The 16,091-nt window shown below is 35.6% G+C and overlaps 1 protein-coding gene across 1 annotated transcript in view; it reads right to left on the bottom strand.

The window, feature by feature from the left end:
• Nucleotides 1-16,091, bottom strand: part of CLIC4 (CLIC family member 4) — an 83,665-nt gene that overhangs the window by 13,247 nt on the left and 54,327 nt on the right. The window contains exons 3-4 of the mRNA XM_022551726.3: nucleotides 12,984-13,109; nucleotides 5,389-5,495 (exon numbers count right to left, since the gene is read on the bottom strand). Coding sequence (XP_022407434.1) covers nucleotides 5,389-5,495; nucleotides 12,984-13,109 — 233 coding nt within the window. The remainder of the gene's footprint in view (nucleotides 1-5,388; nucleotides 5,496-12,983; nucleotides 13,110-16,091) is intronic.

The following is a 16,091-nucleotide window of genomic DNA, read 5'->3' on the forward strand; positions in this document are numbered from 1 at the left end:
AACTCAGGGCTGGTTTATATTAAAATGATAGTCTACTAAGTCATGAACTTCTTTCTTCATATTCTTGTTAAAATTAATGCATCGTTCTTGCTCCCCAACCGTACTATATGTTCTTTGAAGGTAAAGTCTGTGTCTTGTGCTTCTTCTTCTGCATATCCCCTTAAATTCATGGCACTTTACCTCAGCATATGGTGGACACTTGGTCAATGTCTGGACCAGACTGAGAAAGGCCAATAGTTAAGTATAAGAGTTTTGAGTTTCATAAATGTATGAAGTTCAAAAGGCAATTAGGTGAAAATGTAGAATAGACACTTTTCAAGTCAGATGATTGAAGATATTTATACCTGACTTTTATATCTTCGTGGGAAGCTGAGAATAAGGTAGGTACTACATATTGCTATAGAGCACGTAGCCATTTAAAAAATGTAAAAAAGAACTGGTAATATTTTTTACCTAGGTAAATATCAAACAAATTGGAATGTGTTATGTCAAGTGATAGACAACAAGATTAAGATCAAAGAACTACCTGTTTTATTAATAGAAAGTCGCTCTAGCCATAGCCAGGATCAAGCTAGTTTATTTCTTAGAGAAAATAGTTAAGAAACAGGCCAATAGAACCCAGTAAAATAAAGTTGACGAGTTAGGGGGGCTTAACTGCAACTGGGGAAGTGACAGGGAATCAAGCCATTTAAAGATAAAAGATCAAAAATATAAAGGCAATAAATATAACCTTTTATTAATTACACACAAGCTGTTAATAATGCATGCAGTCAGCTGAAATGTAAAGTTTATAAATTAACAAGAAAATGCAATGTGAGAAACAGCTACGTTAGTAAGGAGTCCAGAGCATGATGGAAAATTTTCACGGTTGCACTTAAAAAGAAAAAAAGGAGACAGCAGAATCTCAGGACTGTAAAAGAACAAACTTTTAAAGATTCAATATGCTTCCTGTCAAAAGCAGTGAATACAAAATAAACACATATTAGATATAAGGACTTGTTCTTTGATCAGATTACAATGAACAGGATCATGACCTATAAGGAAGACAATACTGAATTCAAACACTGAAATAATGTCTCAAACGGCACTTGAGTGGTATAACAAGTGCAAGCAAGTTTATGATCTCTGATCTACTGTAAATTAATCCTTTTCCTGAATTAACTCTCAAAAGTATCCAATAGAGAAATAAAATATCCTATATTTCCAAGGTTTATAACATACAATGCTTATGATCCTAGCTGTAAGGCATGGACTAAAATTCAGAAGCTAGCAGAACATTACAATTACTGCTCTATAATTTTGGACGTAGCAAAGTACCTGCAATGAAGTTGAACTGCTGTACTCGACCAGCGTTAGTGATTTTTCATAGTTAAGAACGTCAGGGAAAAAAAAAAAAAAAAAGAATGTCAGAGTAAAGGGTATATTAATGAAAACAAAGAATGCTGAATTAGTTTGATACAATTTTTATTTATCAAACTAAGGAATGGACAACAAAACAAAGAAAAACGAGGTAACAAAGTTTTAAAGACAAACCATCACAAAGGAATGTGAAATTGGTTAAAATAAAGAAAATGTCAAGATTAACCACTAGAAGGCAGTAGCAGTCCATCAAAAAGTAGCTCTTTTTTTTTTTTTAACATCTTTATTGGAGTATAATTGCTTTACAATGGTGTGTTGGTTTCTGCTATATAACAAAGTGAATCAGTTATACATATACATATGTTCCCATATCTCTTCCCTCTTGCTAGCTCCTTGTCTTTTGTAATTAAAAAGTAGCACTATTATTCTCTAATACCCCTACTGTAGTAATGCCACATCTCTAAGGAGGTATTTCAAAAGTTCTCAAAAAAATTACTAAGTACCCCAGAGGCCATACGATCAGTTTTTAAATTAATTGTGAAAATCAAAATATTAACACATACTCTCTCTCTCATACACAGACACACACAAACACACCAGGGAGAAGCATGGGGAAATGAATACTTTCACATTAGTGGGAATAGAAACTATTATAGTCTTTGGAGAACAAAACCTTTTGACCTATTTGAAATCTAGCACAAGGACACTGGCAGCACAGTTTGTCATAATAAAAAACGAGGCAATCTAAATGTCTATCAGTAAGGAAATAGTTAACTAAAAATCCATATTATGGAATATTAAGCAGCATTTCTAAAAAATGAGGTAGATCTACATTTTGATATTAAAGTATTTCTACCATATAGTACATGATAAAGATAACTGAAGAATGTGTATATATATATATATATATAAATACACATTTAAGTACAATGTGTGCATAGAAAAAAAGGATACATACTAACTGCTGGGGAAGAGTTTATATGATATGACTAAGAAGGGGCACTGAAATTTTATTAATTTCTGTACTATTTTAACTTCTTCAAAAAGCATGCATTATTCTACTACTTGTATAATTTGAATGAGTAAAAGCGCAAGGCAAAAAGCATTAAATGTAACAAGACAGTTACTGTTGTAGAAAAATATAATTTACAGTGAAGAAAAGAATTATGAGCACTTACATGGACAAAACTATATTTTAAAGCTACTGCTAGTTTTAATAAAAGGGTAATCTTACACAAGCAATTTTTAAATGCCAGGTAACACATCAGTGGAAAACAGGGAGAGGTAATAAGTATTTAAACATGATTAAATACCCAACGCAGTTTCATTGCTACAATGATGAACAACCATCCTCTGATTCCACACACTTTTCCGGAGAGAGACAGAAAGAGAGAGATGGATGAAGAGAGGGAGGCAACTAGGGAGGGAGAATAAATCTTGAATAAAAAGGAACTGATCAGAATCTAAAGATTCCTTGCCTCCATTTAAAAGTGGGAATTGGGACATTATGAAATATGCCTCGGAGGCTATAACGGCAGATTTCATCACTGCTAAATTCACTGATCTCTTAAGAATATTATAAACATCAACAGACTAATAAATTATCTATTAGTTACATTTGGGAGCTTAATAAGTTATATAAATGAATGAAATCACAGAACTGAAAAAAACTTAGGAGATCTGGGACAGGTCATAATGAACCCATCCCATAAAAGGAATTACCCATTAATTTCTCTTTTAATGCTTCAAAAAAAACAAGCTGTTACTCCCAATCACCTCAGACATGTTACTGAAAGAATTATATGTTTTATCTATCTATCTATCTATGTTTCCTTTCATTTATTTTATTCTTTAAATCATATTTGCTTACTCTGTACCCCAATATAAGCATTGGCCCTTCTCTTTCACTTTCACTAGCCCAATTGCTATAGCATCTAGGCATCTAATCCCTTACTTAGATAGAATTAGCTCTTAAAAGGTCTTAAAATTGTCCAAACACATTGGATTTTATAAAACATTTAATAGGTTTTTAAAACTAATCAAAGGCTTGCCTACTCTGATTTACCATGTAAAATGACAAATCCATCTTCATGTAAGTTGTTTATTGTTTGGGGGAATTAGGAGGTGGATGACTAAGGCTTATTTAAGGCATTTAATTGCACTAAACAGACAGATAAGAGACCTGCAACAAATATACATAAGGGAGACCTGTTAAGCTCCAAAGTGATTTGGAATACTGTTTTCTAAAGTCCCAAGGCAGTGACAGGCCACTGTGGGGGGAAGTTGCTTGGTAACTGGAATTCTTATTTACCAATAGGTAATTTAATGTAAAAAGCCTTCTAAATTCTGCACTGTGTAATTCATTATGTTGTTTGTTCTTATTGGTTACAGCATTCTAAGGACAGTAAGTGTAGGTGGCTACTTAAGACAGTAACAAATTGATAGGAAAAAATAGAATACAAAGTTATACTTAAATGAGTCACTTTCTCCCCTATTCTCTACCCCCATCCCATCCCTCAAAGCAATTGGTTTTGTTGGGTTTTTTTAAGCAAACACATTTTATTTCCCTCTCCTCCCCACCAAGTGTCAAAATAAATTCAACCACCCTCTAGTTTCCAAAAGCCACACAGAGAAATAAAAACATTATGACTTTAACTAAGAGAGTTCAAAGAACTATGCAGCAAGAGCATCTGGGTGTAAAAAGAACAGTCACCTGCAGGAAGGAGGGTAGAACAGAAAAGATACTGTCTGTGGATAGGAGGGGCTCCAGTATAACTGTTTACCTAGTATATAAAATTCTCAGACAGAAACAGTAGTCAGAAAGAAAAGCCAATTACTAAGGAAAATTGCTCCCAAACTAAGGCAGCTACTGAAACACACTTAATAAGCCAGGCCTGAGCACTAAGGTTTTCCCTTTTTTCCCTTCGCTATAGAAAAAAATAAAAGCCTGAATAGCTTGGAAATCTACCCACTGAAATAACATAAGGAAATCAGCAAATGTTTCAATTTTTTTAAATGTTTATTCTTGCTTAACCAGCACTGATATTTTTTCCCCTTTGGTATTCTTGCTCATTTGCTGCCATAAACTCTACCCAAAGAAACCCACCCAAGCTACCAAAGAGTCTAAAATTATGATGGATTATAGTGTCTTCACGAGTTGGCTCTTTGGTTATTATTGTTACTTTTAATTAAACACTAATGCTCTCTCTATATAGTTTTCCCCAGGAAGAACAATGCTTAACACCCTAAAGAGAAGAAAAGGGGAAATGGCTGAATGGTGACATTTAGACAAGGTTCATTAAATGGGACCTCTTTCTAAGAGGCTTCCCTTTACTATATGTAAGTTTGGTAAATGAAATAATAAGATAGTGTCTTTTAATAAATAAAAGAAGGAAGTTGCATCTGTACTACCTAAACAATTCTCACCATGAAAATATGACTTGAAACTAAAATTTTAATTTTAGGATATGGAGAAATTTGGAAGGCTGGTGAGTCCAAATCTCTCTTAGAGCAACTCCAAAAACTGCTCTTAAGGGTAATTAGCACAAAAATCCACCCAGGCTGATTTCAGGTTGCTGGCACGGATAATAAACAAAGATTTGGAAACACTTTAAATTGCACTGTATCCACCTATTCCAACCTCCTCAACCACCCAGGCCACTGTTCGTGAGGCCATAGTTTTCTGTATAGCTCCCTTAGTGGTAACTTCTCAGAAGAATATGAGAACAAATTTATTCAATAAACATTTTATCACACATCTACTTTATGCTAGGCACAGTCCCACTAGCAAGAAACACAGAAAAAAGCAATTTAAGGACTTACCCTGGTTTATCCTCAAATCTCTGATCAACTCTGAAAGCCAGTTTTTGATACTTACGGGAATGTCTGGCCTCCAAAGTAATCATTTATAATCACTGTCATAATAGGGATTTTTGGTCTTTGTTCCTGTTTTTGTTTTGTTTTGGGGTATTTTTGCGGGGAGGGGGGAATGGTTCTACAGTGCTAATTCAATCATTTGGTTTTTTTTACCTTCATTAGCCTCTGGCCTTGAATTCTTGATATATGCAGAGAATTTGGCAAAGATGTCCATTCCAGCGGTATTTGATTCTGGGTGTTTTGGTGAAAGCTTTAAGTACCTAAATGAAAAATGTAATAACGGATTATAGATCCTCCAAAGATACATTAGCATAAATTCTCTCAATCAAACCATTGTGCTAGCAGTTACTAGACATCTTTTAACAGTTATTACTCTAAGAAATGCCATCATCTGTTTTCCATGATATTTTTAAGATGGGTTTTTTCCTTAGGAAACAAAGTTCTACACAGTGTTTTTGTTCACATATTAATATTCTTGGCAACCAAAGCTCATCCACACTCCACCTCCATTTTATAAATTAGAATGCTGGGGAAACAGTCTACTTGTTCAGAGACTTGTGCCAAGCCCATGGGCGTCTTGGAAAGAGAACTCTAGAGCAGAGCTATCCAAGAGAACGTTCTTTGATGATGGAAATGTTATATATTTGAATTGTCCAAGATGGTAGCCATTAGTGACTTGTGGTTATCTGAATATGAATTTAAATTAATCATAATAAAGTTAAAATTCATTTCCTCAGTTACACTAGCCACATTTCAACTGTAGAGCCTTCTCAAATAGGAATGCCAAACAGACAGATCTTGGGTATGCCACACACTGAGCCAGCCATGTAAAGCAGTACCACAGAACCCTGACAGGAGGAAGAGTCTAAGCTGCCCAAGCGTAGATTAAGGACAAAAACAGCAGGAGGCTGATCATTCACTTTCCTACACTCAGGATTTTCCAAAACCTCCCATATATTAAATATTGTAAGGGTGACAATGAGCAACAGAAAAATAAGACATCAGGAATTTTGCTAACAAGTGCTCTGTTGTGTTGTTACAAAGTCTTTCTACTTTGAGAAAAGACATTCATGACACAACAGCTTTTTTAAAAAAACACACACAAATGTGTATGTCATATACTTAAATTTTCAAACACACATACCCAATGTTTATTTCTTCCTCAAATTGGAAAATACATGTGAAAAAGCCCAATTCTTTACTTCTCCCTTCAGCAGAGCTTGTATCAGCTCCAGGAAGTCAGGACTAGAGAAGTCCAGACTCTTGAGCACCACTTTAGGGAAGACTGATCAGCTTAAAAGCCCTGCAAAACGGGCTGGGGGCCGGTAAGACTATGGAAAAAATCTTACACTGAACTAGTTTAGATTTATTCATATATTTTAAGATGCTGTCTTACTACTTTTCTTTAAATTAAAAATGAAAGTGAGGTATTTTTAGAAAAAAATCTGTTCAGTTGTAAGCTGTAGTTTCAGGTTAGTTTTTATATTCGTATCTTTTACGTTTGCCATTTTAAATTCAAGAAAAGATACATCTCCTAAATTAGACATAGTACTATATTGGTAAGGAGAATATAAAATATCTACATGCTCAAGTTATTTTCCTGTTTAATATCTATTTTTAAGCTTAAAGAGTTCTTCATAATTAGAAATGAAATTAATTACATAACAAGCTTTTCAGTGAATGATTATAGTAAATTTCACCTGTGTGTGTATGCATGTGTATATTATATATATGTGTATGTGTGTATATATATGTATTTTTTTTCCTGCTAACTATAGAAAACTTTACCTTCTCTCTCTTTTTATTTTCCCTGCCTGAGCTGAAACAGTTAATTCCAGCTTCAACATTCCTGAATTTCCCTTGACTATGAAAACAGCCAGCCTCTAATTTAAATGTTTCCACCGCTTATAATACAGTACCTTCACTGACTCATTCCAAACAAAAAATAGTGCAAGGAACAAAATATACTGAAGTGCCTCTTCAATATATCTATGACTTCCTCTAGCCAAGTTTCCAGATTTACTTCTTTTCCCCAACCAATATTTAGCAGTACCAACTTTTTCTAATGAAGTTAACTTCATAATTCTCATAATAACTTATAGAAAGGTAGGCTTGAATTACAGATTATTTATATATTCATTATTCATGCATATATTCATTTATTCTAAATATTAAGTATCTACCACGTGTCAGGAATTGTACTAAGTACTGGGGTTGTAATGATCAGCACATAGAAGCATGCTTACTAGAGATCTGTTTTAATGAACAGGTAAAAATTAAAGACTTGCAATCAGCATATCCTTTATTCATATGGAAATAGATGCTGTTACAATTCTTAAGAAAAACAGTGTTCTCTAAAGCAGGTTAAACATGCCCTATTCTCCTCCTCCAAGACAATTAAATTTGTACTATTAATTTAGTGCATACAATACTATAGTTACAAGAGACCACTCACCTCAATCTCTCATTTTGCCTAAAAGGAAATTATATTCCAGAAAGCTTACATAGTTGGCCCCAAAATCACTGGACTAGTTAAAAGTATTGTCAAACTGAAACTCACATCTCCTGTCCCCAGGTCCAGTGTTGTTTTGTTTTTGTTTTATTAAAGATCACGTTCTAAAAGATAAATCAAATGCTAAACTGGTAGGTCCAAAATCAGCTGTCAACTTTTTTTTGCATTCCCCCCAAACACTGGATTTTAATAATTCATTATTAGTAGTTTTAGCAAACTGCTTGATAAAGCAATACTTTTCAATTATTATGAGCATTCACTTAAACATTTAACAAAAGGAAGGCAAATAATTAATAAAAGGCTATGTGTCAACAACAGAATAGACATGTGCATCCAGGGTAGACTTTCAGATCAGTCCTTTATCACATCCTGTATTACATCACGGACTATTATTAATGGTAGACTAGCTAAGAATACTTCCATCCTTTAAGAAAGATCTCAAACATTTTCTCCTTCCTTGTGTTAATGTAAGAATAAAGTGTGGTTATACAGTCTATTAAATTATCCCTGTAAACTCAAGTTTCGTTATATTTCTCTTTAAAATAAAAAAAAGGCGGGCTTCCCTGGTGGTGCAGTGGTTGAGAGTCTGCCTGCCAATGCAGGGGACACGGGTTCGTGCCCCGGTCCGGGAAGATCCCTCATGCCGCGGAGCAGCCGGGCCCGTGAGCCATGGCCGCTGAGCCTGTGCGTCCGGAGCCTGTGCTCCGCAACAGGAGAGGCCACAACAGTGAGAGGCCCGCGTACCACAAAAAAAAAAAAAAAAGGCTTAACAACAGTTTATAGAACTCTTCTCCAAAATTATCTAGCTTCCTCTATCCTTTTATCAGTAAGTTAGCCAAGTATACAAGCCTGCTTCAGTTAAAAACCCAAATTTCCAAGTTTTTTTGAAAGCTTTTTTTGGGCAAAGTAGTTCCTTCTTTCAAGCAAGGGGAACTGAAAAAAATATCCCCAGAAGAGAAGAAAGATAGTTTCTTCTTTAAAACCTATAGTTACCTAGACCAGCAAAAGTTCCTTGATTTTATCTTTTCATTAGTCTCTAAATTCTAAACAACTCTAGAATAGACAGTTGCCTGTATTTGTACTTGTCATGATTAAATCAGAAATGCTCACATAAAAACCCCTCTGTTCTCAGTATCATCAAATGCCAAAAACATGTTATTAGAAATGCTAGATTCTAGTCCACCAGCTTGTACAACTCTTCTGCCTTTTGTCCTCATCCTATCTGGAAGCAAGAAGGCTTACAATCAGTGTGAGTAGGGTCAGCTAAGGACCTGAAGACCTCCTTATCTTACAGAGAAAAGGCAGACAGCCCCTGGCTGCCCTAGAACAGAAGAAAGGAAGAAGAATGTATGTGGTGGTCCCAGAAACACCTCCTCCTCTCATCCTCTAGAAGCAATTCTGCATGACAGAGAATATGCTGTTTGATCCGCATTTCACATTATGCGTTACAGAGCCCACTAAGGGCAAGGTACTCCCGATCCAAACATGCTGTTCCAATGCATATAAATAAAAACTCAACAGAAGTTAAACCTCACCTACTTTTAAAAAAGGATTCATTAAATTAAGTTTGAAAACCACCTTCAGTCCCACTTGGTCATCACAGTAAAACAAACTACCTTTGCTTTTTATATTACCTACCCTTCCTCTAAACTTGAGCTAGCCTTCAATTTTGTACTCACTAAAGCACAATTACAATTAAAGACTCACATTTTACCTTTTACAAAAGTCAAACATAGGTTTTTGTTTTTACTTGGCTTTGAAAGTAAGTATGCCAGCTCTGCCACCATGAACTGTGAAATCTTGGACAAATTATTTGGATTACTCATCTTCAGTTTTTTCATAGTCTTTGAGAGAACTGAGATAATCCACAAAATAATGCACAGTGCATGGCACATAATTAGCACTTGAATGTTAGTTAATAATAGCAGAGGCATTAGTAACATCAAAAATACTCCCTTCTATATAAAGTAAAATTTTAAACTTTATTTAGAAACTCTTCAGAATATAAACTTCAACATAAAAACAAGGAAAATTAACCACAGAGAGAATTTAGTGGATTATGAACCCTTTATAACAGAAAGATCTCCAAGTTTTAAATTAAATTATTTAAACCAAAAGAAAAGATCATTCCTGGTTAGAGTATCTCTATGAATATGCCCAAATGAAATGAAGCTAAATTTTCTCTATATGAAAAGCAAAATGAGGGAATTCCCTGGCGGTCCAGTGGTTAGGACTCTGTGCTCTCAATGCCAAGGGCCCAGGTTCAGTCCCTGGCTGGGAAACTAAGATCCCACAAGCCACATGGCACAGCCAAAAAAAAACAGAAAACAAAAAAAAGCAATGTGAAAATGTTTATTTTCAAGGTCCAATTCAAAAAGCTATGGTGTCTTACAGAGTACTGGATGCCAAAAAAATTGAATATTTTGATATTAGTTCTACTACTTCTGTTAATATTTATTCCCTCTGAGAAAAATAAGAAAGAATAATGAAAATTATTTTTGTTGCTGTTATTGCTGCTATTGTTGAAGAAGAAGGCTAGAAGAGAATATGAGAAAATGCCCATTTTACTGAAATGGTATATAATGTTATCAGCATACTGATTTCAAAAACGTAAATATCCTTGGAAGGATTTACACAACAAACATTTTAGACAATGCTTTAAAACAACATACAACTTCCTTCAAAGAGAATGAATGTCATTCAAACTGTTGCTCTATTTTTTTTTTTCTTTTTTTGCGGTACGCGGGCCTCTCAATGTTGTGGCCTCTCCCGTTGCGGAGCACAGGCTCCAGACGCGCAGGCTCAGCAGCCATGGCTCACGGGCCCAGCCGCTCCACGGCATGTGGGATCTTCCCGGACCAGGGCACGAACCCGTGTCCCCTGCATCGGCAGGCAGACTCTCAACCACTGCACCACCAGGGAAGCCCTGTTTCTCTATTTATAATTTAATGTTGACACAATGATCATCAGTTATGAGAGGACGACCACTTCCATTAGTGTCTGAGGATAAGATGGCAAATATGGAGCTTTCCTTAGAGCTGACAGACTTTAAGAATAAAAAGGGTAAAATATACATACATACATACATACATACATAAAAAGAGTAAAAGAGATCCAGTAGGTTCTATGATGCAAAACAATATCTGAAAAGTTATTTCTACTAAGCTGAATGCATGTTCATAATAGTTCCTTACTTATGTGTATACAGCTTCAATTCATATTTTTACAAGGATCCCAGTTTCAATTTATCAGTATTCTAACTATATACATGGCCTGGAGGAAAAGACAAATATGGTTTTATTAATGTTGGTCTAGAGAAACTTTACTAGGGATGGAAGGAAGGTTAGGACTCCTGGATAGTAGAGATAAAAAAGTGTTGAGGCTTACATATGGCTGAGTCACTTCACTGTACAGCAGAAACTAGCACAACACTGTGAAGCAGCTACACCCAAAAAAATAAAAATTAAAAAAAAAAAAGAAGTTTGAGGGTCTTAGAAAGACAGGAAGGAAGGCAGAGAATAAGCTTTAGAATACACGATTAAGAAAATGAATTTTGGGGCTTCCCTGGTGGCGCAGTGGTTGAGAATCTGCCTGCTAATGCAGGGGACACGGGTTCGAGCCCTGGTCTGGGAAGATCCCACATGCCGCGGAGCAACTAGGCCACATGCCGCAGAGCAACTAGGCTCGTGAGCCACAACTACTGAGCCTGCGCATCTGGAGCCCGTGCTCCGCAACAAAAGAGGCCGCGATAGTGAGAGGCCCGCGCACCGCAATGAAGAGTGGCCCCCGCTTGCCACAACTAGAGAAAGCCCTCGCACAGAAACGAAGACCCAACACAGCAAAAATAAATTAATTAATTAAAAACAAAAGTACCAATGCCACTGTGGATGTGAGGATTAAATTAGTCAATGCTTTAAAAAAAAAAAGAAAATGAATTTTAAGCTTAGTATAAGATTGCTAAACAGAGGGCAATTCTGTTCACAATTGAAGATGGGCTAGTTGTAGACAGAGGTGTCATTATTCATATGTCTCCTGGCAGCCTTCCTGCCTACCATCCCCAACCCTGCATGCTACGCTCCAGCCACAGCTTTAGGTCCCCCAAAGAAACACTATTTATTCAAAATTATTTTTTGCTTGGAACATCTGTCATCCCTTCATTCACCTGCTAAAGGCCACATTTTTTTTTTTTTTCAGTTAAAGCTCAGTTCAAGTGTTATCTCTTTCTACAAAGCCTTTTCTGATTCTACTCACTCTCCCACGGCACCACTATCTCTTCATACGTATTTGACTGCACTTCTTGAGAGCAGGAACTATCTTATTAACTATGACATCCATAGGGCTTTGTTGCCCAGTAACCGTTTGCAGGATAAACTAATGAATGAAGGAATGAATACTGATTAACTATTATTTTAGAACTCTCTGACCCATTAATCCCAATTCAGGGAAATTTATCTGTATATATGGAGGGTGAAAAACAACTAACAAGAAAAGGTTTGGGCCAGAAGAAACATTCCAGTTTTCAGGATAATGAAACTGGAAAAACCTAAAAGAAACCAATGATGCTTTGAACCTATGCCAAGATTACATTATGATGAATAGTTGCAATTTAGGTAACTGTCGTTACAGTACATCTATTCCTCAACTACACCTCACAATATAGTAAATAGTTGAGTACTTTAAAATCATTAACCATGTGGGCTAATACGCAAGACTGGGGGATCCAGAATACCTCAAAGAAATACATAAATAAAAATGGAATCCCAGGGACACAATCTAAAAAGTTAATTCCCTTGGGTGGTAGCTTCAGAAAGTTACCTTTAAAATGGCCTGATAGGAAATCTCCCAGCAACCTGTACCACACTCCTGCTTAGATATTCTGGCTGGGTTCAGTTCAGTCTTTCCCCATCTTTTCTTCTCCCTAAACTTCTCTCTCATTTTGGGACCTCAAATAACCAGTCTTTCCTGACCTATCTCATGTGTCTCAAACCTACTTTCACAAGGTATTCTATAGCTTAATCAGATTCTTACCTTTCTTAGTGTGGCTTACTGGCCTACCTGGCAGCCTATTCTGTCATTTGTGTAGCATTATAATGTATGAAGAGAAGTGCTAGTCATTCCAACTTAATGCTGTGACAATTTAACTCAAGTACAATCAGGAGAAATGTCTCTAACGGCCAGGTAAGACAAACTTTAAAGAGATGGCAATATTTCCATGCATATTTTCTTCAGTACTCACTTGGGGGGGCATAAGACTTCTTCAAGAAATTCTTCAATCTTATTTACATCCGTTTTGACCTCATTGTTGAAAGTTATAAATGGTGGGTGGGTCCCCGGAGCCAAGTTCTGCAGGTCTGCAGGCTTCCTGTTAGACAAAATAGTGGTCAAAATCAGGTCATTTTTTACTCTAACTGAGAAGCAACAATACTTTACATTCTCAGAGTGATTCTAAATTTTAAAATATATAAAAATGAATAAGAAATAGTATTTTTTCCACTAAGTATAACAGCCACAATAGTACTCTAGTAAGAAGCAAACATCCACAAAGCACATAATTTAGGATAAAAAAATTAAAAGCCTTTGATTTTAACCAAAGACAAAGTTCTTCATTCTCATTCCAAATGTAACTGAGGTACTTATTAGAAATGGAGGTGGAATGAGGGGAAGAAGACTTGGGAAGGTCAGTCTCTAGTCTCAACTCTGGCACCAACTCACTGTGTAAAGACGGGCAAACTATAACTTCTCTACTTCTCTAGGCCTTCCTTTTCTTTTCTTTTTTTTAATAAGGAAGAAGAGCAGCTGATTCCTACAGTCCTTTTCCATAAGGTTTCAAATTCAAATGCTACTTCTCCATTTTCCTATAAGTCCAGACTTAACAATGAAAAAGATTATGAGATTTGACTAATATCAAAATTACTTCAATATATAAAAAATAGCGTAAACAAAGGTAAAAAGCAACATAGAATGGAAAAAAATAGTATAGTAAATAAGGAGGATTTTGTCCAAATTCATCAAAAATTCAAGTAGGTATGGGTGAAAATAAATTGATAAGAAATAGATAAGTGAATGCATGGAAAAGTGTCCAAGAACCCAATCATCAAAGAAATTCAAAATTAAATAATGAAGAAATTTTCCTCCTATGAATTAGGAGAAACTGAAAATACACAGAACACTGATAAAAATGGTGAAACTGTATGCTACCCTATTAAAAAAAGCAAAATGGCTCACCTAAGCCTACCAATGAATCCTAGGGTCAATAACATGACAGATATGGTGTGCATCCTAATGATAAAATATGAGGCATACATCACCACCTATGAAATATTCTTACCAAATAAGTCAAACCTGACTCTAAAATTAAGTCTCCTTGGGCAGCTGTCTCTAAAATTGTGATCTAGGGGACCCTTTCATCAGATGGTCCATGAGGTCAAAACCATTCGCATAATACTGACATCATTTACCTTTTCCACTCTCATTCTCTCATGCCTGTACAGTGGAGTTTCCCATAGGCTACTTGGTGTGTGTCATCACAAGGTAATATATACAGAAGCAGACATGAGAATCTGTCTTCTGTCAAGCAGACATTAGATAGGTACAAAAATATAAAACAATGCCACTCTTCTCACTAATTTTGTTTTGGAAAATACAGATATTTTTAATTCTTAAAGAAATTTGTGATAACAATGAGTTCATGATTGTTTTACTTAAATGAATTAGTAAATATTTTAAATTTCTCAGTTTTAATTTCTAATATAGTAAAATCAATAATAACTGAAAGCTCTTTGAGGTCCTCAATAATTTAAGTGTATAAACAGGTCCTGGGACCAAAAAGTTCATTTACAGGAAACACAAGGAGTTACAGAACAAAGTTAAATGATACCACAAGGAAGCAATCAGCCAACTCCAGAATTTGGGGCAGTCTACAGTTCAACTAATTAGATTTCTACCAGTCAATGGCATGGGGACAAAAAGCCACAAATGGGAGTTTGAACGGATTGTTGTGGATTAAGAAAAATTTAAGAGACATAACAACCAAATATGAATAGAATTCGTTTGAATCCTAATTTGAACAAACCAGCCAAAGATAAGATATTTTGGAGACAACTGGGGAAACTGGATTGTATACTGGGAACTAGATGTTATAATGGCATTGTGGATAGTTAAGGACCTGTCATTATTGTTTGGAGATGCACACTGAAATGAGTAGAGGTGAAATGACAGGATTCCTGGGATGTGCTTTAAAATATTTCAGGGAAAAAAAGAAAAGAAAAGAAAGAACAAGAAGCAAAAAGGGGACAAAGCAACTGGGAGCAAAATCTTAACAGAGCTGAAGTTATGGGGAAGTTTATTCTTTCTGTGTATATGTTTGAATACTTTCATAATTAAAAAGATGAACTTAAAAAACTTAAACTTAAAAAAATATTATAATATAATATATTGCTTCAAAGAACTTTTCCCCCTACCATAGACCTTCCTTCCTTCCATCCTTACCACAAATGCATGGAATTTGAATAAATAAAGGATATCTTTAAGTGTATCGTGAAGGTGAAATACTTTGTCATTAAAAAGAATTTTTAAAATAGAGTGTACCCTAAAATCTATACTCAGCCCAGATTTTCAATTATGGTCTTATTCATATCAATTCTCTCTTTCTCCCTTTCTTTCCCTCCCATTGCCCTGCACACACCCCCTTGTCTCTCTCTCTCAATTTAGGTTTGGAAAGTGCCTCATCTATTACTACATTCCAATCAAATATATAAAGACTTATTAATTATCCAATTAGTCCAAATGTTCTAACTCAGAGCCTCCCTCTACTCAAGTTCTAGAGCCTATCTCCTTCCCAAGCCAAAGAAAAATAAGACTATCTATCAACTGCTACAAAAACCTAAGCTCCCAAAGAGAACTTTTTAAAGTCAAAATCTGATTTGATTTTCAACTCTTGATTCTTTTACTGAGCATTCCTTCGTTGGACAAGGTAAAGTTGAGCACGAAATGATTGGAATACATGAAACTTGAGTAAGTCTTCCAGATGCACATTTATTTAAATAGTGAGGTATGCCTATAAGGTTTCAGTAACTTTTATAAGTATTCAGCTCCAAGTCAGAACTAATGCTGTTCTGTTTTTCATTTCACTGTTTTTCTCTCCCCGCCTCTGGCCATACCATGCGGCTTGCAGGATCTTAGTTCCCTGACCAGGGACTGAACCTGGGCCCTCAGCAAGGAAAGTACGCAGTTCTAACCACTGGACTGCCAGGGAATTCCACATCTCATTGGTTTCTTTTTGTTATTCCTTCTTACTCATCATCTTAACCACCTGTTCTTTGATCACTAAAGGGTCCAGCATGCC

Source organism: Delphinapterus leucas, chromosome 1 (genome assembly GCF_059928025.1).
Source record: "Delphinapterus leucas isolate spDelLeu-1000000601 "Yukka" chromosome 1, BTC_Dleu_Yukka2, whole genome shotgun sequence".
NCBI lineage: Eukaryota > Metazoa > Chordata > Mammalia > Artiodactyla > Monodontidae > Delphinapterus > Delphinapterus leucas.